The sequence below is a fragment of the Epinephelus lanceolatus genome, chromosome 14 (assembly GCF_041903045.1).
Source record: "Epinephelus lanceolatus isolate andai-2023 chromosome 14, ASM4190304v1, whole genome shotgun sequence".
NCBI lineage: Eukaryota > Metazoa > Chordata > Actinopteri > Perciformes > Serranidae > Epinephelus > Epinephelus lanceolatus.
This window is the reverse complement of record NC_135747.1, coordinates 35,412,788-35,437,815: the sequence shown is the minus strand read 5'-3', so window position 1 is coordinate 35,437,815 and position 25,028 is coordinate 35,412,788. Positions and strand designations below refer to the sequence as shown.

At 42.8% G+C, this 25,028-nt stretch overlaps 3 protein-coding genes across 3 annotated transcripts; 2 read left to right on the top strand and 1 right to left on the bottom strand.

Moving 5' to 3' along the window:
• Positions 1-2,455: 2,455 nt before the first annotated feature.
• Positions 2,456-12,409, bottom strand: LOC144466872 (CD209 antigen-like protein A). The gene is made up of 6 exons (XM_078174657.1): positions 12,212-12,409; positions 12,041-12,139; positions 8,276-8,446; positions 8,039-8,181; positions 3,975-4,078; positions 2,456-3,755 (listed from the first exon to the last, which is right to left on the bottom strand). The coding sequence occupies exons 1-6, from the start codon at positions 12,282-12,284 to the stop codon at positions 3,593-3,595; spliced, it is 753 nt and encodes a 250-aa protein (XP_078030783.1). The 5' UTR covers positions 12,285-12,409; the 3' UTR covers positions 2,456-3,592.
• Positions 12,410-13,426: 1,017 nt separating this feature from the next.
• Positions 13,427-15,938, top strand: LOC144466808 (E3 SUMO-protein ligase ZBED1-like). The gene is made up of 2 exons (XM_078174216.1): positions 13,427-14,447; positions 14,789-15,938. The coding sequence occupies exons 1-2, from the start codon at positions 13,635-13,637 to the stop codon at positions 15,218-15,220; spliced, it is 1,245 nt and encodes a 414-aa protein (XP_078030342.1). The 5' UTR covers positions 13,427-13,634; the 3' UTR covers positions 15,221-15,938.
• A 923-nt stretch (positions 15,939-16,861) lies between these two features.
• On the top strand, positions 16,862-22,984 carry LOC117251632 (CD209 antigen-like protein C). The gene is made up of 6 exons (XM_033618100.2): positions 16,862-16,994; positions 17,067-17,165; positions 19,882-20,052; positions 20,147-20,289; positions 21,305-21,405; positions 21,744-22,984. Exons 1-6 carry the CDS (start codon positions 16,922-16,924, stop codon positions 21,895-21,897), a joined length of 741 nt encoding a protein of 246 aa, XP_033473991.2. The 5' UTR covers positions 16,862-16,921; the 3' UTR covers positions 21,898-22,984.
• The last annotated feature ends 2,044 nt before the right edge of the window (positions 22,985-25,028 follow it).

Sequence of the window (25,028 nt, the reverse complement as noted above, 5' to 3'; positions counted from 1 at the left end):
ACATGAGTTACACTGCAGGGTGGGGTGAAGAGGACTGTGCACATATCATAGCCCCACATGGTTATGCTTGGGCTAGCTGGGTGCCAAGTGGGTAGGGGCCCAAAATGGGCATCTTATCTGGGGCCCACTGGGGCAAACCAACGATGTGGGCAATTGGCATGGGGCCAATATGGAACCCATGAGCAGTCCCATATAGGACCCATATGTCAGCTTATTTACTATCCACATGGGCCCCACATGCTGGCTGGGCGGTTACAGAAAATGAATGAATGGATGAAAAGTGTGCAGAAATTATTGGTAGTTGCAGAAAACAATTGTATTGATTAAATTTGTATACAACCTGTCACCTTGATTCCAATTTCTGATACATGAATTAGCCTAACTGGATTAGTTTAAAGATTAAAAAAACAAATAGAAAACATAATGACTAAAATGTCATTAAGTTTCGTTGACTAAAACATTTTGAATTTTCGTGGACTAAAAGTAGAGTAAAACTATGAAGGATAAAAATGACTAAAATGTCACTAAACCGAATGAGTATATTAGTCTCAAGACTATGACTATATCTGAAATAGTTGTCAGAATTAACACTATAGTCCACAAACCAATGGGTGACGACATCTTGGCTATGTGCGTAATTTCATACAGTCTATGTTTTTTAAATAAAAGTCTTTAGACAGTGATCTTGTGACACGCTATTAATAGTATAAGGAGACAATGACACTCTTGTTGCCATTACTGATGCTTTGATTTGACAGAATTCTCAGCATAAACAAAAACATTTTCAGTTGATGCAGAAACATTCACAAGAATGCAGGACATGAAGTGTTTGATGCTCAGACCCTATCCCCTCTTTTTTGGGGGGGTTCCCTCCTATGTTGATGTGCACAGAGTAATCCACCCATATGCAGAAACAATGCTACTCACTGTGTCGAGAGAAGTCTACCGATCCAGGAGAATCAAAGGTAGCACTCTAGAAGTTTTGGCAATGGTTTCAAAAACATTATTCACCCAGCACTGAAACTGGAACTTTATTAAAATAGCTGCAGTGGATAGATCACTGCCCAGCCAGCATCTGCATGTGGGGCCCATGTGGGTAGTAAATGGGCTGGAATTTGGTCCCTGTATGGGATTGTCCATGGGCTCCATATTGGCCCCATGCCAACTGCCCACATCAATGACTTTACCCATGTGGGCCCCACATGGTTGTGATAGGGCTACCTGGGTACTAAGTGGGTATGGGTTCAAAATGGGCATCTTATCCTGGGGCCCACTTAGGTAAACCCACCCATGTGGGCAATTGGCATGGCACCCATAAACAATCCAACACATACAAATGCTGGCTGGGTGGCTCTCAAGGGAGTTCCAGGGGGTCCCCAGAAAAATGGGAATAGTTTATTTTTACCCTTTGATTCACTATAGAAGTAAGAACCAGTCTTACTTGTCATTTTATATGTCTCTATGTAAATAAAGTCTAATTCTAAATAAATTAAACCTTTCAAACACCTCTACAACTTTGGTTGTGCTTGAAAAATCCAACCATCCAAGAAAATAAAATAAAAGTGCCCCACCTTCTCAGTTGCCTCGTCACATATTGATGTTTGGTCATGGACTTTCCACGTCCAGATACGATGTGAAAGGTACCCTGGGTGTGTTGGTTGTTGACGTTCTGAGATGCTGTGTCAAGTTCTGCCTGTTACATGCATTGTCTTCTTTCAAAATACACTTCCGTTTTCACAGGAAATTTAATGTTTACAAACAGTCTCTTTCAAAATAAAAGCACTACGTCAGTACAACAACGTGAATTGAGGTTTTTTTTTTCCTCCAACAACTAACGCACATGGTTAGGTTTAGGAAAAAAGAACAGGGTTTGGCCTTCTAATCTTACCGGATGCAAACACCGCTCTCCTGGGTGAAAGTTGGTGTTTGTTGGACCCATCCACTACATCTCCCACCTGCCCAACTTGGACTTTCACCCCTTAAATAAGGTAAGGTAACTTTATTTGTACCCAAAGGTAGATTTGGTTAAATTTCTTTGTTGTCCTGCTGATTTCCCCCTGATGCGCTGCCCTGCGTCATTAAACTGTAACAGTGACCGTCCCCGTATCATGCGGACGTTAAAGGATGTAAAGGCTCAGGCCCCTCTTTACCACCACAGTCTGGCACAGCGTCCACATCATTTATGGCTTGCAAACAAGAGCCTCCATGTACACCCGGGAAGACAAGAAATCGGTTACACTGCATGTTACACTTGAATATTATTCTTTGAAACAAACACGTGCATGTTTATCAGTAAAGTCAGGAAACACACACACACACACACACACACACACACACACACAAAGATCTGCAATAAAGCAAAGTGCCATTTAAGACAACACATGCAACAATTAAAGATGGAGTTCTGCTCTGAGCTGTCCATGATTGTATCAGTGTCAAAGATTCATTGCTAGCTTCCTCGTTTTCCACTTGTACTGTACTTCCTGTAATACCAAGATCAAGGATGACAAAAATGTGTTAAACATTTCTTTTTGTATTGTTTTATATTTGCAGCTGCTCCTGGAAATATGGCTTCATTCCGGCGTTTTTATATATGCAGGTTGGGTCAGATGACTTTACATTGCAGTTAGTTATGGAATACAAATTACACAGCTTCACAAATATTCCTTTCTCTCTTTAATCATCTCAAAACATTCTCATTGCAAAATTAAGTGCATATTGTATATATCTACAGCAGGAAACAGCACTTCAAAATAAAAGCATTGTGTTGGAAATTCACTGTATTTGAAAATAAAGTGTATTTTTTACCAACTTGACACATTTACGAGTCACTTGAGATCCATTCAGAATGGATTCGCGACCCACCAGCTGGGAACCACTGATCTAGGGGTAGGTGAAAGCACAAACTTTATTGGCTGCAGCCGTTACAGAGTGGTGCAGGAATGAATCCCAAAACTGGGAAATGAGTGAGCATTTTAGCACTCCTGGTTCCCTCATCTTGAAGTCAGTGGGTTTTTGGTTAGATGCCTGAAATAAAGTCTGTTTAACACAAGCTTCAGAGACTTTGAGGTTTTGTTCTACACATAAAATATGTCAGTCAATACCCCAAATTGTAAATTTTGAAGCCTTAATGCGTCTTAAAAAAGACGAGCTAACAAGTGGCTAAATGAGACCACAGAGCATCATCATGCCAAATTAACCTTTACAGCCTTGTTATGGTGAGGACATTGAAGTCACCCGACCATAGTGTTGTTTGTTTATAGCCCAGTGTTAGCTTTTTCCTTATGGTGATTGCACTTCAGAAATAATAAAAACTGTGTTCCTGTATAAAGACTATCCTGCTAAACAAATCGTGTAAGTATCACAAACTTTTGTTTGCCACAGAGTTTATTTTGTGCAATTATCCAAAATCTTATTGAAAAACCACAGGCTTTTGTCTACAAAAGGGCGTCATCCCTGCACTACTCTATGGGGCTTTCAATTGCATCACATGATACACACACACATACACACACTGGCAGGAATGGCGGCGGATCATCTCATCATGACAGAGCATTATTGCCAAAGCCAAAGCATTATTAAATTGATGATCTCAAAACTTTAAGCAATGCTGAGCCGTTTTCTCACAGATCCACTGAATTAAGGTTTCACATGACCGGTCATTCCACTTTCTGCCATAAAAGATATGGACACAGTCCTCTTCACCCCACTGTGGATCTCCACCACCATTATCAGGCTGGTTCTCTTCCCAGTTGCTAACAGGTTAAATAATGAACAAGAGAATCATGATACTGTAAATGTCTGACACAATCACAGTTCCTGTATTTAAATAATCACCTGACCTCATAATAACTCATCAATTCACTGATTTTGGAGAACAGTTTATATGACATAACATAATTTATGAAATCTGGTATTGTTATAAAAAATTAAAGTTGTACATGTAAATGACTTCAACCAAAACAAGGCCTTACCTCAGAGTCAGTGGAGTTCCATCTATCCATTTCCAGGTTCCTTCTTCATCTCTGTCAGTTAAACCAATCCAAGCATTTTCCTGGGTGAACTCAGTGAGAAATGTCTGTTCAACATAAAGAAACCCACAGTATAGTTTAGTTTTAATCACAATTTATGTGTGTGCAGTTTACAGTTATTTATCTCAACACAACACTCTGCTGTGTAGGAGCATACCCTTCCTCAACCCTCCAGATTCTGGACTACCCGTAAATGAAACAATGAGAAATCCACAAGCAGGGTCAAAAGTTTATTACCCTGCCCCCGAGCTTACTCCGGTCAGGAGGGATATGTCCTCCAGACATCCTGGCACCAAAAGGGGGGTAGAGAGTTCATCTGAGGTGCTTCAAATGCTTTGTAAGTCATTAATTTATAAAAGGGTTCCCTCCTCCGCCCTGAGGCAACACCTTCATTTTAACAGCACTGCTAGGATAAGACAATGCCTCCCTTTTTCACAACATCCTGTCCCTTCCTGTGACCCCAGGGGGGCCATGCCATCCCCTCTCTTACCAAATGTTTCTGTGTGATAAAATTGAAATGTATGTTGGAAGTGAGATTATTCATTTTATTCCTCTTTGTTGGTTGTTTTGCCATGTCCTAACTTGTACACATGCATAATCATGTTTTTATCTGAATGATGATTTGCTTTAATCCTGTAAAACAAAAGACTGATAAGTTGCAGAATTCAATTTCAATTGTTAACCCCTCATCTAACATGGAGCCATACTGCCATCTTGTGGCGGAGTTAAGAAGAGTTCCCTTAAGGAAGTCAACTTCATAGTTTGAATTAAGATACAATTGGGGATTATTAATCAACTTGTTTATATGAATATGTGCTTCTTCATTGTGTTTTCATTATATATTGCCACTATGAGTTGGTCTAGGGTGTGTGTATTTGACATAGCCTAGTTGATACCACAGCATAATAATTGTATTTTAATTTAATGTTAATCTGTAGTTTTAATTGGATGTTAAGAATCAATTTTGACCATAATGGAAAGAGTATGTGTCCATTGCGTGTAACATATCAAAGTATACAACCTTATATAAGAAAGGAATATAGTTTCCCCCATCCTGGGGTGGAGCTCTGTGTGTCATCGAGTCTGCCTGAAGCAAGCCTCAGCTCCTCAGTCTGTGACCAGTACCATCCCATCTCCTGACCTCTCTGGGGGGGTTCCGCCAGAGTACCACGACTTCCGAGAGGTCTTCAGCAAGGCCAAGGCCACCTTGCTTCCTCCTCACCGTCCCTACGACTGCGCCATCGACCTACAGCTCGGCACCAGTCCACCTCAAGGTCGTCTGTATTCCCTGTCTGCACCCAAAAGAGAGGCCATGGAGACATACATTAATGAATCCCTGGCAGCCAGCATCATCCACCCGTCTTCATCCCCTGCTGGCGCTGGGTTTTTCTTCGTGGAGAAGAAGGACAAGACCTTGAGGCCTTGCATTGACTATTGAGGCCTTAATGACATCACAGTGAAGAACCGGTATCCCCTCCCTCTCCTCTTGTCAGCCTTCGAGCTTCTGGAAGGGGCCACTGTCTTCACCAGGCTAGCCTCCAGATGGACCCAGCCAAAGTCTCCGCCGTCACTGCCTGGCCCATCCCTGAGTCCCGGAAACAGCTACAGAGGTTCCTTGACTTCGTTAGTTTCTACCGCCGCTTCATCCGAGAGTACAGCATGGTAGCAGCCCCTCTCACCGCCTCCTCCAAGGTGTCCTTCTGCTGGTCCCCCGCTGCCGCTGCGGCCTTCCAAGCCCTCAAAGTCTGCTTCACCTCGGCCCCCATTCTTCACCATCCTTCCTTCTGCCCACCTGTTTGCTGCCCTCATGTGGGGAGTAGAGGAGAGAATTAAGGCGACCTTGGAGAACCAACCTGGGCCCAGCGCCTGCCCTCCCGACTGGCTCTTCCTCCCGGCTTCTCTGCGCTCTGAGGTTCTTCAGTGGGCCCACAGCACACAGCTCACCTGCCACTCGGGATCCAGCGGACTAAGGAGGTTCTACAGCTGAGGTTCTGGTGGACCTCGCTGGACCAGGATACCCGAGAATCTGTCAATGCTTGCCCGGTCTGCAACCAGCACAAGGCCTCCCACCAGGCTCCTGCCAGACTCCTGCAGCCTCTCCCGGTGCCCCATCATCCTTGGTCCCACATCTCTTTGGACTTTGTCACAGGCCTAACTCCATCTCAGGGCCATACCGCCATCCTGACTGTTGTGGAGCAGTTCAGCTGGCTGATTTTATTCCCCTGCCCAAGCTCCCCTCAGCGAAGGAGATGGCTGAACTGGTCCTCCAACACATCTTTCGCCTTCATGGCCTTCCTGTTGACGTGGTATCTGATCGGGGACCCCACTTCTCATCAGTGTTCTGGAAGGAATTCTGCACTCTCATCGGGGCCTCGGCCAGCCTGTCTTCCGGGTTCCATCCCCAGTCCAACGGCCAGACTGAGAGGAAGAACCAGGAGATGGAGGTGGCACGTCGCTGCATGGTCTCCAGCCACCCTTCGTCGTGGTCGCAGCAGCTGTTATGGGTAGAGTACCCTGACCAGCTCCTCCACCGGCCTCTCACCATTCCAATGTGCCTATGGGTACCAGCCTCCTCTGTTCCCCACCCTGGACAAGGAAGTCTCCTGCCCCTCCGTCCAGGCCTTCATTCGCCGGTGTTGCCGCACCTGGGCCTGGGCCAGAACCACCCTCCTGCATTCAGTGAGCCGCTACACGTCAACCACCAATTGTCGACGCACCAGGGCTCCCACCTACCAGGTCGGCCAAAGGGTGTGGCTCTCGACCCGGGACCTTCCGCTGCGGGTTGACTCCAAGAAGCTGACACCCACGGATTATTGGCCCATTTGAAATCCAGATTGTCAACCCAGCAGCGGTTAAGCTCAAGCTCCCTCGTTCCATGAGGGTCCATCCCACCTTCCACATCTCCAAGGTCAAGCCGGTCTGGGAGAGTCCACTGGTCTCTGCTGCTCCTTCCCTCCAGCCTCCACGCCTCATCGAGGGGGTCCCAGTCTACACGGTGCAACGTCTCCTCTGCTCCCGGCGCCGTGGGCGGGGCCTCCAGTATCTGGTCGACTGTCCGGAAGAGAGGTCATGGGTCCCCTCCAGTTTCATCCTCAACCAACTGTGCCTGTGTGTCTGCTGTGCTGAAATTGGGTCTTAAACACACCCGTTTCAGAGCTGACACTGAGCAGGCAGCACGGACAGGAACGCTGAAAAGGAGCACTGATCAGACGGCTGTCACGGCTGGAGGAGCATCTGGTCCATAGTTCGGAGAACAGCTACAGAGGAGCAAGTCGGACTGAGAACACGCACAACGGCCACCAGGACGACGGGAATTGCCGCTGCACAGGGAGAAAAGTCTGCCCGCACGACAGAGTGGCCACGGAGACGCACGGTGCGAGAGGGGGAAGCCTTGGGTGACAGTGGAAGGGTGGGGATGCGTTCCACCCTTCCTCCAGATAAGTACCCCTCTATTTCTCTGCTTTGAATACATGGAATACAAACTTAGGCATCCCGCCATCAGTTATTTGCATAGACAGATTCGGTAGTTTTGGATGGGGCGTTGAATTGAGTTGTGGTGGAATTAATTTTTTCTTTATTCGGCCGGTGTTGGCTTTGTTTGCTGTGTTTATTTCCTATTGTTATTTATTCCTTGCCCACCAAGATTTACTGGTTCTGCCTCGCAAAACCTAATGCAACTGAAGACTGATCGGTTGATCGCCCTGACGGTTACCTTGTGTTTTCTGTTTGTTTTTTTAAAGCTATCAGCAGCCAGCGGTATTGAGGCCTGCTGTGCAGGGACTCAACAGCATCTATCATCTGGAACCCAAACAGACTGTGGACTCTTTTAAATGGACTTTTAATATAGTAACTTTTTTTATTGAGTTTTATTAATAAAATAATGTTTTAGAATACATCCTCTCTGGGTTTTGTTGTTTGCTGTGGTTGCTCCCCCAACAGAAAATTGTGGTTTTGCACCCTGTCACGGTCACTCCACTCGGTGACACACATACACACACACACAGTACCTGCTCTGCAAAGCTGTCTATCACCACCAGATCTGCTCCTCTGCCTCTGCAGTCCTCTCTGCCTTTATCCCAGGAACCACTCACAGAGGAGAGGAGATAACAGGCACCACTGAACATCCTCCATCCTGTAGGACACGTTTTCTCTGTAAGATACAAATAAGAGACATTAAAGATCAACAAGACTTGTGTCAATAGCAGGTAAGGACCCTCTAATGATGGTCATTTGGTTGGTGTAACCTTTTGGGACAGACTTCTTCAACTCTTTAGTCATTTCAGTGATTCTGGCTTTCAGCTGGTCTCTTTCTTCAGTCAGGGAAGAAATCTTGTCATAACTGGTGTTGAGACTCTCAGTCAGGTTGGCTTTGATCATGGAGAGATCTGGAGCTGATCCATATGCTGAGACACGGTCTGAAATAACCAAGAGACATTTCACGAAAACACAAACCACCTTTTGCATTCACACGATGCCTAATGTACAGTACAGGCCAAAAGTTTGGACACACCTTCTCATTCAATGCGTTTTCTTTATTTTCATGACTATTTACATTGTAGATTCTCACTGAAGGCATCAAAACTGTGAATGAACACATGTGGAGTTATGTACTTAACAAAAAATGATGAAATAACTGAAAACATGTTTTATATTCTAGTTTCTTCAAAATAGCCACCCTTTGCTCTGATTACTGCTTTGCACACTCTTGGCATTCTCTCGATGAGCTTCAAGAGGTAGTCACCTGAAATGGTTTTCCAACAGTCTTGAAGGAGTTCCCAGAGGTGTTTAGCACTTGTTGGCCCCTTTGCCTTCACTCTGCAGTCCAGCTCACCCCAAACCATCTCGATTGGGTTCAGGTCCGGTGACTGTGGAGGCCAGGTCATCTGCCGCAGCACTCCATTACTCTCCTTCTTGGTCAAATAGCCCTTACACAGCCTGGAGGTGTGTTTGGGGTCATTGTCCTGTTGAAAAATAAATCATCGTCCAACTAAACGCAAACCGGATGGGATGGCATGTCGCTGCAGGATGCTGTGGTAGCCATGCTGGTTCAGTGTGCCTTCAATTTTGAATAAATCCCCAACAGTGTCACCAGCAAAACACCCCCACACCATCACACCTCCTCCTCCATGCTTCACAGTGGGAACCAGGCATGTGGAATCTATCCGTTCACCTTTTCTGCGTCTCACAAAGACACGGCGGTTGGAACCAAAGATCTCAAATTTGGACTCATCAGACCAAAGCACAGATTTCCACTGGTCTAATGTCCATTCCTTGTGTTTCTTGGCCCAAACAAATCTCTTCTGCTTGTTGCCTCTCCTTAGCAGTGGTTTCCTAGCAGCTATTTGACCATGAAGGCCTGATTGGCGCAGTCTCCTCTTAACAGTTGTTCTAGAGATGGGTCTGCTGCTAGAACTCTGTGTGGCATTCATCTGGTCTCTGATCTGAGCTGCTGTTAACTTGCGATTTCTGAGGCTGGTGACTCGGATGAACTTATCCTCAGAAGCAGAGGTGACTCTTGGTCTTCCTTTCCTGGGTCGGTCCTCATGTGTGCCAGTTTCATTGTAGCACTTGATGGTTTTTGCGACTCCACTTGGGGACACATTTAAAGTTTTTGCAATTTTCCGGACTGACTGACCTTCATTTCTTAAAGTAATGATGGCCACTCGTTTTTCTTTAGTTAGCTGATTGGTTCTTGCCATAATATGAATTTTAACAGTTGTCCAATAGGGCTGTCGGCTGTGTATTAACCTGACTTCTGCACAACACAACTGATGGTCCCAACCCCATTGATAAAGCAAGAAATTCCACTAATTAACCCTGATAAGGCACACCTGTGAAGTGGAAACCATTTCAGGTGACTACCTCTTGAAGCTCATGGAGAGAATGCCAAGAGTGTGCAAAGCAGTAATCAGAGCAAAGGGTGGCTATTTTGAAGAAACTAGAATATAAAACATGTTTTCAGTTATTTCACCTTTTTTTGTTAAGTACATAACTCCACATGTGTTCATTCATAGTTTTGATGCCTTCAGTCAGAATCTACAATGTAAATAGTCATGAAAATAAAGAAAACGCATTGAATGAGAAGGTGTGTCCAAACTTTTGGCCTGTACTGTATATCACAAGACTACATGTTTCCTTATTTTGCCCCATGATTGTGAAAGACTATCATACCAATCTAAACCAACACATGCCTCATGAAAGTGTTTAGTAAAACTGTAGCAGACTTCAGGAAGTGAAGTATATTTTCCACTGCAGTTTATCAGTAACATCACTTGGTGTAATTCAAGATAAACATCTCCCACGGAGTGAAAGATCTGCGTTGGGCTTTTAACCCATGCTGCAATCATAAAAGACAACATTACACATACAAAAAACATAAATAAAAACACAAATACAAAGGTATTGAATAAATAAAATTAAAGCTACAAGCAGCAATGAACGGGCCCTTGCACCCTCTCACACGTCAGGGGTCCCTGCATGTCGCTGGTCTGCGCCTACTTCCTGTGGCCAGTAGGTGATGCAATTATTTTGGCATGTAAAAGTCCTCAGTCCAGGACTCAAGCACGAACAATTTGGGGCAGATTGGTGGATGTACACTCAAGTTACAACAACTTTCTGTTTTATGGGGAAACACACAAAATGGCTGCCACACCACACCACACCACAGCAACACTGTTTACAGTCTGTCAGTGTGGAGGTCAGGCACATCAAAGGCCGAGAGAATGTCCTGGCCAACACATTGTCACAAAGTCAGCTGTTTGTATGTGAATGTTGTCCGTGGCGCTCCCCCCATTCACGTTTTTAGGGTGGGGGTGTGATGTGCAGCAGCCTGTTCTCTCTCTCTCTGTCAGCCTGGTCTCCCTCCACCCTCTGCCTGCTGTGCACCTGAGGGCAATCTGCACTCAGGTAGAGAGAGGAGGAGGTGATAAGAGGGACAGGCAGTGTAGAGACAGGAGAGGCATGGCACATGGCACACAGACAGCCGATCAGGTACTGAGGAGTTGTTTTCTTCCTCCATCGTTTTCTGTCCCCCAAGCAGGTTCTTTTCCCCCATGCTTGTTTAGGTGCTGGGGTTTTGTTGTTTTAGTTTGGGCTGGAGATTGCCGGTAGTCACGTTATTTGTCTCTTTTGTTTTCTTTAGGTTTAATTCATGTTTTAGATAGTTTAGGAGGAGATGCTGGGAGTGACGGCCCACTGTGTGGTTGGTCCTTTTGACCAGGGTCTCCAGTCCCCTTTGTTTCCTTTAGTTTGTTTGTGCTTTTGTTTAATGCTTTGGGGGTTACACAACAAAGCTGGTTGATGGCGTTCTCTTTTTATATGTTGCAGCCTCCTGCCCCTATTGAGCCAGGTTTTGTTACTGTTTGTAAAGGTATTTAGATGGCATAGACAACCAAGACCTGGTGTTATATTAACTGTAGTCATTATTTCAGGAGCAGAGGAGGAAGTGACAGGAGTAGTGCAGAAATGAGTCCTAAAATCCAGACACGAGTCAGCATTGCAGCACTCCCAGTCCCCTCATCTCAAGTCAATAGACTTTAATGGGTTTTTGTCAATGCTTGGAATAGGATCTGTGGTGGACACAAGCTCAAGAGAATTTCATTTTGTTTACGACATAGAATACCCCACTCGTTAATTCTGAAGCTTTTATAGCTTTTACATGTTATAGAAGCTATTGTGCACAGATATAAATACAGGTGTGCCTTGAGACTTTGGCTTGCCCTTTGGTGTGCCTTGGGCACAAAAAGTTTGAAACCACTGGAATATGGCACCAAAATGAGTCCTTGTTTTGTTGAGTTGGCTGCTAGGGTTTGATTTTTTTCTGTGTATAATTGACAAAATATTGAAAATGAAACTACTTTAACAGAAAAAAAAACATAAATGAGGCATTAATACAAGAAAGTCAATCAAACAAAAATAGATCAGAAATAATAATAATTTTAAAAAGTGACAAAAAGTGAAAGAGAGTGAAATCTAGGGAGAGCATTTACAGGAATGTAAATTAAACTCACAGTGGACATAGAGGCCGATGAGTCCAGCCAGCAGGAGAACACTGAGCAGCCCCGGAAACAGGACAACAGCTCCAGGAAATCTCTTTGAAACCTCGGAGCCTGAACACAGAGAACACCAGTGAATATAGAAAATGATAAATCAGAACTAATGATGATATTAAACATTCTTACCTGTCTGTTTTTTGGGGGTTCCTTTGAATTCAACACCTTCCTCATATTCATCATTCGCATAAACTTCCTCCATTGATGCTAATGACTATCTGAGAAGTCGGCTCTGCAGCTCAGGCTGTGTTACATGCAAGAGACCAAAGTGAATCTTGTCAGGTTCAGTGGTTTCTCTTATCTGTTGAGGAAGTATATACGTATGCTTCTTTTCTTTCCACAAAAAGTTTTTGAGCATTCTATGCACTGTGGAATGATCAAGTAAACAACAATGAAATAAACATAGTGTATGAATGTTATTTGTTATGAAGTTGCTTTAAACAGACTTGTAATGTCATGGTACCTACAGGGAAACTTGAGAGAGGGTTTATACTAGTAAGGTGTGTTGCAGGTGCACGACTGGAAATAGCCCAGAGCTGTGAATGTCAGTGTAAAGTCTTAATGTACCAACAAAATGGGGGAAGTAACAGTTCATGGGAGAAACTAGAGGAAACAGTGACGGACATTTTTACGATCATAAGTGCATCTCAGGGTCAAACTTCATAACCAGCCCAGTTGCCTGAAGAAAATGTTGGGATTGTACATTTTTGTACAGAACAAGATATTTTACGCCAAAACATGATGTTTTCCTCACCACAACCGAGTAGTCTTTGTGTCTAACCCGAGCTACATGTTAACTACAGTTCCCACTACATATTGTACAAATGTAATGTATCCGTGGTTTGAAGAAATGTACAGTACCAACATTTATTTATGATTGGGTTGTTATTATAATACATATTCAGTATAATGTGCAGCTTTAATTGCACATGCTGTGCATCAGCACAGGTACACATACACCTGTATACAGATACATGCTGTTGAACTTCAAACCTTGTGTAGTTTGGGGGTAAAATGGCACAATCCATTTGTTTAGGCTAGATTATCCCATGTTTTTACTTAAAATGTGTTGTACACACTCAAGTCTGTGAAAAACTATGGCCCTTTGCTGCATGTCATTCCCCCTCTCTCTCTCTCTCTTCCCCTTTCATACTTACCTGTCCTGTCCATTAAAAAGGCAAAATGCCCACCAAAAAAAAAACAATCCTGAAAATCCAGCCTTGTCCAGGGCCCTTGGTAAACTCCTGGTACCATCGGAAGGGTTTTATTTTGAAAATCCAGCCACATTTCAGCCTCTCTGACCAACAACAACCATACAGATCAGTGGAGAAAGAGGGCTATACCATCACGCGCCGTATTCACAGACACTGTTGTGCCCCGTCTTTACAGAGAGACTAAGGAAAAAGTTGGGAACGCTGTTATTAAAGCCGCCCGAGTAGCGCTTACATGTGACCACTGGACCTCTAGGGCAACCGAGTCGTACGCCACATTCACTGCCCATTACATCACAGATGAATGGGAGCTCAAGTCTCAAGTTTTGCAAACAAGGGCGATGCATGTAAGTCATACTGCTACTAACGTGAATGAAACATTTCACGCGGTCGCACGAGAATGGGGGCTGACGCTCAGTGACTTGGTGATTGTTACCGATAACGCAGCCAACATGATTGCTGCTATGCGGCTTGATGATGAGCTAACACACATAACGTGTTTTGCACACACACTCAACCTCGCAGCCCAGAAGGCTCTGAAGTTTCCTACTGTTGCCCGGCTGCTAGGGAGGATCAGACGAATAACCGGGTTCTTCCACAGGAGCGCCGTGGCAGCTGACGCCCTAAAAGCGAGTCAGAATGAGAAGGGGATCTCGGATTACTCATTGATAACCGACGTCACAACCAGATGGAATAGCGCGCACGATATGGTGGAACGGTTTCTGGAGCAGCTACCTGCTGTATGTGCCGCTCTTGCCTCTCCTGATGTGAGAAGAAATAACAGCACCGACAGTGCCGCGCTAACTGATGTAGAAATCAAACATGCTGAAGAAATAGTCATGACACTCAGACCACTGAAAGATGCCACCAACATTATGTCCGAGGATTCCTCTCCCACACTGTCAGTCATAGCTCCACTGACTGCACAGCTGATTCAAGACACAGAGTTGGACTTGGCTGACTCTCCAATGGTCCGTGACATCAAACGGGCGGTCCATGAGGACTTAGCACCAAGATACAGCGGTGTGAAAACTCAGAACCTTCTTCACATGGCCTCTGCACTCGACCCCCGGTTTAAAGCACTGCCTTTCCTCTCTGAAGAAGAACAGCAGGACATCCATGCCAGGATGATAGCAGAGGCTGTAGCACTCGAGGTAAAATGATTTATTATTTATTAGTGTGTGTGTGTGTGTGTGTTGTACCCTGCTGTAAGTAGCCTATATTGTCATGCCAGCCTAAATGCCCATTGCCTAAGTTTTCATACAGTTTTATATATACATTTCATCAAACTAAGTGCTTTACTGCTTTACATACAGCAAATGTGAGGAAAATTAAAAAACAACAACATTGAATTAAGACAGCATGGAAAAATAGACTGAAGAGAGTAGAAAACAAGAATAATTTGAAAATGAACAGACAAGTAAGAGAATAATATGTAATTTCCTTATGGACTTTTGTTTACAAAAAGTAAAACATGATAAATATTTTCCTGCAGGACCCAGGAGAGGCTGAAGGCAGTCCTGTGGAGCCAGAGACAGGCCAAGCTGAAGGCCCTGCCCCAAAAAGAAGATCAACATCTGCTGCACTGGTCAATCTGCTGGGGAAGACATTCACTGAGGTCAGAGCTGCCCCCAAATCAGTTAGTACCAGAGCTGAGGAGGAGATGAAAAAGTACTTGGAGCAACCTGCACTCCCTCTCACAGAAGACCCCCTTATGTGGTGGAAGTCCAAAGAGAAAGATCTCCCTCTACTAGCCAAATTAGCTAAACGCATTCTATGTATCCCTGGTACAAGTGTTGCAGCAGAGAGAGTATTCTCTACTGCTGGAGATGTAGTGACAGCTCAGCGGAGCTGTCTCTTATCAGAGCATGTAGATCAGCTCATTTTCCTCCGAAAGAACCTACAGATTAGTGACTATGATAATTAATCCTCCTATTCTACACTGACATTTTTGTAAAGCACTTTTGGGATTTGTTGTCAAGTTACAAAGTTTTATTGTACTGTTTTGTTAGGAAAAAAAAGGGAAATGTAACTGTCTACTACAGTAGTTTGTGTAATGTTATTTTTGGAAGTGGAATGTTCTCAGAAATAAAGGCAGCTAGCCTAAGTCAAGTCAGCCAGGCTAACAGTTTACAGTAGTAAAGAAGTTGTTGTAACAGTATTAATGTTTTTGTTAAGACAAAAATGAGAAATATAACTACTGGTATTTATTTTAATTTTGTAATTATTTTGGAAGTGGCATATTCTCAGGAATATAAGATGGCTAGCCTATGCCCATTTGATTTGTTTGTTGCTTTATAAGAAGTAGTAAATGAACAACAGTTGTTGTTAATTGTTGCAGTATCGTGTTGTTTATAGTAATGTTGAGAAGTGGAACCAAGTTCTGGCACAGACTGGCAGCTAGCCTAACAGCACCTTATTGTTTTATTGTGTACTGCTGATAATTGAAGCAACTGAGTGACATTCATTCAGTCAGATGTTAGTTAAACTGTTTTTTCCAGTTAAAAATATGTTCTGTCTGCAAGCATAAATAAATCAGAGAGACAACTTATTGTTGTCTTGGATTTACATTAATATGTGCTTACATTATTGCAGTTGATAAAACATTGTCCTTTACAATTATAAAAGTTAAAAAATATATATACTATGCTATGTATTGAATGAATAGAGAATCGTTTTGAATCGGAAAAAAATCGTTTTTGAATTGAGAATCGAGCTGAATCGAAAAAATCGTTTTGTAATCGAATCGTGACCCCAAGAATCGATATTGAATCGAATCGTGGGACACTCAAAGATTCACAGGCCTACATTTTACCCCCAAACTACACAAGGTTTGAAGTTCAACAGCATGTATCTGTATACAGGTGTATGTGTACCTGTGCTGATGCACAGCATGTGCAATTAAAGCTGCACATTATACTGAATATGTATTATAATAACAACCCAATCATAAATAAATGTTGGTACTGTACATTTCTTCAAACCACGGATACATTACATTTGTACAATATGTAGTGGGAACTGTAGTTAACATGTAGCTCGGGTTAGACACAAAGACTACTCGGTTGTGGTGAGGAAAACATCATGTTTTGGCGTAAAATATCTTGTTCTGTACAAAAATGTACAATCCCAACATTTTCTTCAGGCAACTGGGCTGGTCATGAAGTTTGACCCTGAGATGCACTTATGATCGTAAAAATGTCCGTCACTGTTTCCTCTAGTTTCTCCCATGAACTGTTACTTCCCCCATTTTGTTGGTACATTAAGACTTTACACTGACATTCACAGCTCTGGGCTATTTCCAGTCGTGCACCTGCAACACACCTTACTAGTATAAACCCTCTCTCAAGTTTCCCTGTAGGTACCATGACATTACAAGTCTATTTAAGGCAACTTCATAACAAATAACATTCATACACTATGTTTATTTCATTGTTGTTTATTTGATCATTTCACAGTGCATAGAATTGCTCAAAAACGTCTCCTTTTAAGGAAAAGGAAAAAAAGCATACATTTATACTTCCTCAACAGATAAGAGAAACCACTAAACCTGACGACTCACTTTGGTCTCTTGCATGTAACACAGCCTGAGCTGCAGAGCCGACTCCTCAGATAGTCATTAGCATCAATGGAGGAAGTTTATGCGAATGATGAATATGAGGAATGTGTTGAATTCAAAGGAACCCCCAAAAAACAGACAGGTAAGAATGTTTAATATCATCATTAGTTCTGATTTATCATTTTCTATATTCACTGGTGTTCTCTGTGTTCAGGCTCCGAGGTTTCAAAGAGATTTCCTGGAGCTGTTGTCCTGTTTCTGGGGCTGCTCAGTGTTCTCCTGCTGGCTGGACTCATCGGCGTCTGTGTCCACTGTGAGTTTAATTTACATTCCTGTAAATGCTCTCCCTAGATTTCACACTCTTCACTTTTTCTCACTTTTTAAAATTATTATTATTATTATTTCTGATCTATTTTTGTTTGATTGACTTTCTTGTATTAATGTCTCATTTATGTTTTTTTTCTGTTAAAGTAGTTTCATTTTCAATATTTTGTCAATTATACACAGAAAAAAATCAAACCCTAGCAGCCAACTCAACAAAACAAGGACTCATTTTGGTGCCATATTCCAGTGGTTTCAAACTTTTTGTGCCCAAGGCACACCAAAGGGCAAGCCAAAGTCTCAAGGCACACCTGTATTTATATCTGTGCACAATAGCTTCTATAACATGTAAAAGCTATAAAAGCTTCAGAATTAACGAGTGGGGTATTCTATGTCGTAAACAAAATGAAATTCTCTTGAGCTTGTGTTCACCACAGATCCTATTCCAAGCATTGACAAAAACCCACTAAAGACTATTGACTTGAGATGAGGGGACTGGGAGTGCTGCAGTGCTGACTCGTGTCTGGATTTTAGGACTCATTTCTGCACTACTCCTGTCACTTCCTCCTCTGCTCCTGAAATACTTACTACAGTTAATATAACACCAGGTCTTGGTTGTAATAATTCTTCAATTTCTCTGTGAGAGTGAATCAATTAGATCAGCTTCAGATTTTGTCTATGCCATCTAAATACCTTTACAAACAGTAACAAAACCTGGCTCAATAGGGGCAGGAGGCTGCAACATATAAAAAGAGGACGTCACAACATTTTACCAACCAGCTTTGTTGTGTAACCCCCAAAGCATTAAACAAAAGCACAAACAAACTAAAAGAAACAAAGGGGACTGGAGACCCCGGTCAAAAGGACCAACCACACAGTGGGCCGTCGCTCCCAGCATCTCCTCCTAAACTATCTTAAATATGAATTAAACCTAAAGAAAACAAAAGAGACAAATAACGTGACTACCGGCAATCTCCAGCCCAAACTAAAACAACAAAACCCCAGCACCTAAACAAGCATGGGGGAAAAGAACCTGCTTGGGGGACAGAAAACGATGGAGGAAGAAAACAACTCCTCAGTACCTGATCGGCTGTCTGTGTGCCATGTGCCATGCCTCTCCTGTCTCTACACTCCCTGTCCCTCTTATCACCTCCTCCTCTCTCTACCTGAGTGCAGATTGCCCTCAGGTGCACAGCAGGCAGAGGGTGGAGGGAGACCAGGCTGACAGAGAGAGAGAGAACAGGCTGCTGCACATCACACCCCCACGTAGGCTGACCAAACGTCCTCTTTTGCCCGGACATGTCCACTTTTCACATCCTGTCTGGGGCGTCTGGGGGGTGTTTATAAATTGATGATAATGTCCGGTTTTGCGTGTGTGTGTGTGTGTATGTGTGTGTGCGTGTGTGTAATCCCCGAGAGGCTGCCTTATCGGCGGATCTCCAACACTCACAACGAGGAAGCAGCAGACACCCGCATTATTCTGAGCTTCCAAGATGCCGAAGCGCAAGTGCAGCTTCACAGATGAATTGCAGAAAAAATTCCCAACTTACTGTCGAGACCCGGTCGGGATATATGGGAGGCTGAGTGCACTGTGTGCAAAGCTGGCACATATATTTCTGTGTCTAATAAAGGTGCCGGGGACCTCAAAGTTGGATTTTCTAATACAGAAGAGGTATTATTTAGAACATTATTTCATATTATTTGTCCATTAAGACTTGAAAAGATAGCTCTTATTTTACAAGTTGATTTTTCTAATACAGAAGAGACATTATTTCTATCATTATTTCATTCCAGAGATTTTACATTTATTTTACATTTATATTTATTTTTCTACAATTGAAACTTGTAAATAGATTATTATTTTAGGCATAATAAAAGCAAGTTGAGTAACCTCTGAGAAGCCTATCTAAATTTCTGTCTTTGAGAGATATTATTTTGTAATATAACTGAATTTTCTATCCATACATATAAACATTAAATATATTAAAATTATAAGGCATCTTTGAGTAAACTGCGAGTATCATTTAAGTAGGCTATCGTGGCCGGGGCGACTGTCCTCTTTTTTGGAAATCAAAATATGGTCACCCTAGTGGTGTGGTGTGGTGTGGCAGCCATTTTGTGTGTTTCCCCATAAAACAGAAAGTTGTTGTAACTTGAGTGTACATCCACCAATCTGCCCCAAATTGCTCGTGCTTGAGTCCTGGCCTGAGGACTTTTACATGCCAAAATAATTGCATCACCTACTGGCCACAGGAAGTAGGCGCAGACCAGCGACATGCAGGGACCCCTGACGTGTGAGAGGGTGCAAGGGCCCGTTCATTGCTGCTTGTAGCTTTAATTTTATTTATTCAATACCTTTGTATTTGTGTTTTTATTTATGTTTTTTGTATGTGTAATGTTGTCTTTTATGATTGCAGCATGGGTTAAAAGCCCAACACAGATCTTTCACTCTGTGGGAGATGTTTATCTTGAATTACACCAAGTGATGTTACTGATAAACTGCAGTGGAAAATATACTTCACTTCCTGAAGTCTGCTACAGTTTTACTAAACACTTTCATGAGGCATGTGTTGGTTTAGATTGGTATGATAGTCTTTCACAATCATGGGGCAAAATAAGGAAATATGTAGTCTTGTGAAATACATTAGGCATCATGTGAATGCAAAAGGTTGTTTGTGTTTTAGTGAAATGTCTCTTGGTTATTTCAGACCATGTCTCAGCATATGGATCAGCTCCAGATCTCTCCATGATCAAAGCCAACCTGACTGAGAGTCTCAACACCAGTTATGACAAGATTTCTTCCCTGACTGAAGAAAGAGACCAGCTGAAAGCCAGAATCACTGAAATGACTGAAGAGTTGAAGAAGTCTGTCCCAAAAGGTTACACCAACCAAATGACCATCATTAGAGGGTCCTTACCTGCTATTGACACAAGTCTTGTTGATCTTTAATGTCTCTTATTTGTATCTTACAGAGAAAACGTGTCCTGCAGGATGGAGGATGTTTAGTTGTGCCTGTTATCTCCTCTCTTCTGGGAGGGGTTCCTGGGATGAAGGCAGAGAGGACTGCAGAGGCAGAGGAGCAGATCTGGTGGTGATAGACAGCTCTGCAGAGCAGGTACTGTGTGTGTGTGTGTGTGTGTGTGTCACCATTGCTTTGATGGTGTGTAATCGGAATATGTGCACATTTGAATCAGGCCCACAGGAATGCTGCTCAGCCTTGCTTTCAATTCTAACAACTACTTCCAGTTCAACCCTCTGCTAACTGAATAGAGATATAATCATTTGATCATGCCGCTCTTCTAGACCTCCCAATATTACAGGACCAAATAGATCAAATCCCGATAGTGAAATGAGTCATTTTGTGATGTCACACTGGGCACTTTTTACCTGCCATACTTGCCAGCTTCTCAGCTCATTCAGTAGTTTGCCACTCTCCCCACCACACCTACCTGCCAGCCTATCCCCTGTCCACACATTTCCCGCTCCTGCCCGTCCATCGCGCCCACTTCATCAAGCCTCTCACCTGTGGATCATTACCTCCTGGCACTATAAGGACTCCCTCGTCACAGACTCTCCTTGCCACATTGTTCTTTTCTCTCACTGCTTTGTTGTAACTGACCCTGCCTGTCCCTCATTCTCCTGTTTCGCCTGCTCCCTGGTAAACCACTCTGCCTTCTGTCCTCGACCAAGAGCTCTGCTTCCACCTTCCTGGTTCCTGTTCGCTTGTCTCTGTAGCTGTTTGGAGGGACCATCATCCAGTTCATTGTGCCTGCTAGGGTGGTCAAGCAACAGAACTCCAACAAACTGATCACAATTAACAACACAGATCTGAACTCCAGACCCTGATGCACTAGTTCCACTCACATACCTGGATATTGAAAACTATCTTGTTTTTGGGCTGAGCGCATAGCACATCCCTCAAAGATTGCGCCCACGTCTCACACGGCATGACATACCTTCATATTCTCTGTACCAGGCCACCAGGAAGTGTGGCCAGGAGTGACCTGATATTTAATTATGATTATCAGGTTACAGCAAAGTTTTGTGTTGAGATAAATAACTGTAAACTGCACACACATACATTGTGGTTAAAACTAAAATACAATGTGTGTTTCACCTTTGTTGAGCAGATGTTTGTTGTGTCCACCGGGACTCCTGCTTGGATCGGTTTGACTGACAGAGATGAAGAAGGAACCTGGAAATGGATAGATGGAACTCCACTGACTCTGAAGTAAGGCCTTGCTTTTGTTGAAGACATTAACATATACAACTTTAATTTTGTACAACAATACTAGAATTTGCTTGATTTGCATTTCCAGCAGACATTTCTTTCATTCATAGCTGCTGCGCATACATAAATATTGTACACAGATTTATTATAGATAATGAAATGGGACTCAACCCAAGCTGACAGATTTCATAAATTGTGTTACGTCATATAAACTGTTATCCAAAATTGGTGAATTGATGAGTTATTATGAGGTCAGGTGATTATTTAAATACAGGAACTGTGATTGTGTCAGACATTTACAGTATTGTGATTCTCTTGTTCATTATTTAACCTGTTAGCAACTGGGAAGTGAACCAGCCTGATAATGGTGGTGGAGATCCACAGTGGGGTGAAGAGGACTGTGTCCATATCAGACCTGACAGCGAGTGGAATGACCGGTCATGTGAAACCCCACTGCGGTGGATCTGTGAGAAAACAGCTCAACATTGCTGAAAGTTTTGAGATCATCAATTTAATAATGCTTTGGCTTTGGCAATAATGCTCTGTCATGATGAGATGATCCACCGCCATTCCAGCCAGTGTGTGTATGTGTGTGTGTGTATCATGTGATGCAGTTGAAAGCCACATAGAGTAGTGCAGAGATGACGCCCTTTTGTAGACCAACACAGAAGTTAACATTGCCCTGGTTCCCTCAACAAAAGCCTGTGGGATTTTTCAGTAAGATTTTGGATAATTGCAGAAAATAAACTCTGTGACAAACAAAAGTTTGTGATACTTACAGGATTTGTTTAGCAGGATAGTCTTTATACAGGAACACAGTTTTTATTATTTCTGAAGCGTCAACACAATCACCATAAGGAAAAAGCTAACGTTGGGCTATAAACAAACAACACTATGGTCGTGTGACTTCAATGTCCTCACCATAACGAGGCTGTAAAGGTGAGTTTGGCATGATGATGCTCTGTGGTCTCATTTAGCCACTTGTTAGCAGCTGTCTTTTTTATGACGCATTAAGGCTTCAAAATTTACAATTTGGGTATTGACTGACATATTTTATGTGTAGACCAAAACCTCAAAGTCTCTGAAGCTTGTGTTAAACAGACTTTATTTCAGGCATCTAACCAAAAACCCACTGACTTCAAGATGAGGGAACCAGGAGTGCTAAAATGCTCACTCATTTCCCAGTTTTAGGACTCATTCCTGCACCACTCTGTAACGGCTGCAGCCAATAAAGTTTGTGCTTTCACCTACCCCTAGATCAGTGGTTCCCAGCTGGTGGGTCGCGAATCCATTCTGAATGGATCGCAAGTGACTCGTAAATGTGTCAAGTTTGTGAAAAATACACTTTATTTTCAAGTACAGTGAATTTCCAATACAATGCTTTTATTTTGAAGTGTTGTTTCCTGCTGTAGCATATATACAATATGCACTTAATTTTGCAATGAGAATGTTTTGAGATGATTAAAGAGAGAAAGGAATATTTGTGAAGCTGTGTAATTTGTATTCCATAACTAACTGCAATGTAAAGTCATCTGACCCAACCTGCATATATAAAAACGCCGGAATGAAGCCATATTTCCAGGAGCAGCTGCAAATATAAAACAATACAAAAAGAAATGTTTAACACATTTTTGTCATCCTTGATCTTGGTATTACAGGAGGTACGTTACAAGTGGAAAACGAGGAAGCTAGCAATGAATCTTTGACACTGATACAATCATGGACAACTCGGAGTAGAACTCCATCTTTAATTGTTGCATGTGTTGTTGTAAATGGCACTTTGCTTTATTGCAGATCTTTTCATTTTAAAGGAAGGAAAGCATCAGGGCTCATGGAGTTTGCTTCCTTTACCTTCTTAAAGACCTTAAAGATATTGCTAGTAATGCTGGACAGCTACAGCTTACAGCTAAACTGTAGTACTGTCAAACTCTCTGAAAGGGCTGAAAATATTGTATCAATACCACTGACACTGGAAGAAATGAAATACATTTGAATGCTATCTTTAGCTGAAAACATGCAGAGGTCATCGAATTCAAAGTGGAATGAATTAAACATGAAAGACAGAGAACATGTACATCAACATGTGAATGGTCGGAGGCCGAAAAGTCAGAATGATTTTTTTGTATCTGCAGGATGCTGGGATTTTTAGCATGTATCTGTATACAGGTGTATCTTTCTAATCAGGCTTTTAACTGATCTCTTTATTTAATCTATTTTAAATTCCTTTTATCAGGCTCTGAACCGATTTATCTATTTGTTTTTTGTTTTGTTTTTTAAAAAATGCTCTTACCCTTCCTCTTTTTACATTCTTATCTCATTTAATCTTTATCTTTTGTTATTTTAGTTATAGGTTTTAGTTTTGATGTATTTTATGTCTCTGTTTGAGATCATTCTTATCTAGCTATTAACTTAATTTTATGAGCTAAATAGGTTTTTGTTGATTTGGTTCGTTTTATTACTTTTATCCTATCCTACTGTTTTAGTCCGTCTTTACCTCCAGTGTTTCCTCATGGGGACCTACCACACTGAGAGTTGTTCCTGGTCTACTGATGGGGGTGCCGTCCCGTGGACAGCTCTGACCTGGGTGGCTGAAGGGCACTGCACCTCGGTGTGGAGCCTCCTGTCTGCCCGGGTCGGGGTGGTCTCTATGGCGGCGCTCCCTGTGGCTGTGGTCCGTGGGCCCTCTCAGTGTGGACGGCCCCCAGAGGTGGCTTTTGCCTTGCCTCGGGTCTCGGTGCTCGGCCATGTCTCTTTAGTGATAGCTAGTGTGTGTGTGTGTGTGTGTGTGTGTGAATGTGTATACTTATGTATCTCTATGTGGGGTGGGAGAGTTGGGTTTTCCTTTTTCTTTTTTTTTTCACAGCTCTGGGCTATTTCCAGTCGTGCACCTGCAACGCACCTTACTAGTATAAACCCTCTCTCAAGTTTCCCTGTAGGTACCATGACATTACAAGTCTATTTAAGGCAACTTCATAACAAATAACATTCATACAGGGGAAATGATTGATGTGCATAAATTCAGTAACTTAAGACAGTCCTGAGTAACAAACTAATATCCAGCAGGATTTAAACTGTGACAGACGGTAAATCTCCGCTAATGAATGCGCTTCGATACAAGCTTTGACACGGACTTAATGAATGAGGAAATGAAACAGTGTGTAAGAGGGAGGAGACAGAGAAAAACCTAACAGTGAGCAGGTTAGGTTCACAGACTCAGTTGCCATGGTGATTGACTCAGAATTTGATTTACCTCTCTTTCTGGAATTGAAAACACAGAGTATCGCTCATTTCAGGGTTAACATACTCAGAGTTTTCACTAAACCTGCTTTCTGGAATAGGCTACCCCTCTGGCTCCACTCAGTTTTCCAAACAAAGCAGTCTCTTGCCGCTGTGGCATTATCTCGTGCTGCATTCACAGCAGTCGGACATTGGAGACTCGCGCTCGTAAATTCAATTCAATTCAAGTCAAATTGGCCATAACTTTTCTTTGAATTCGTTGCAGCCAACTGGGGTGGCATGGCTTTCTTTTAGGGTGGCATTTGCCACCCTATGCCACTCCGGTAGATCCGCCCATGCATTCTACACTATGTTATGTTAAATATTTCATTGTTGTTAACTTGATC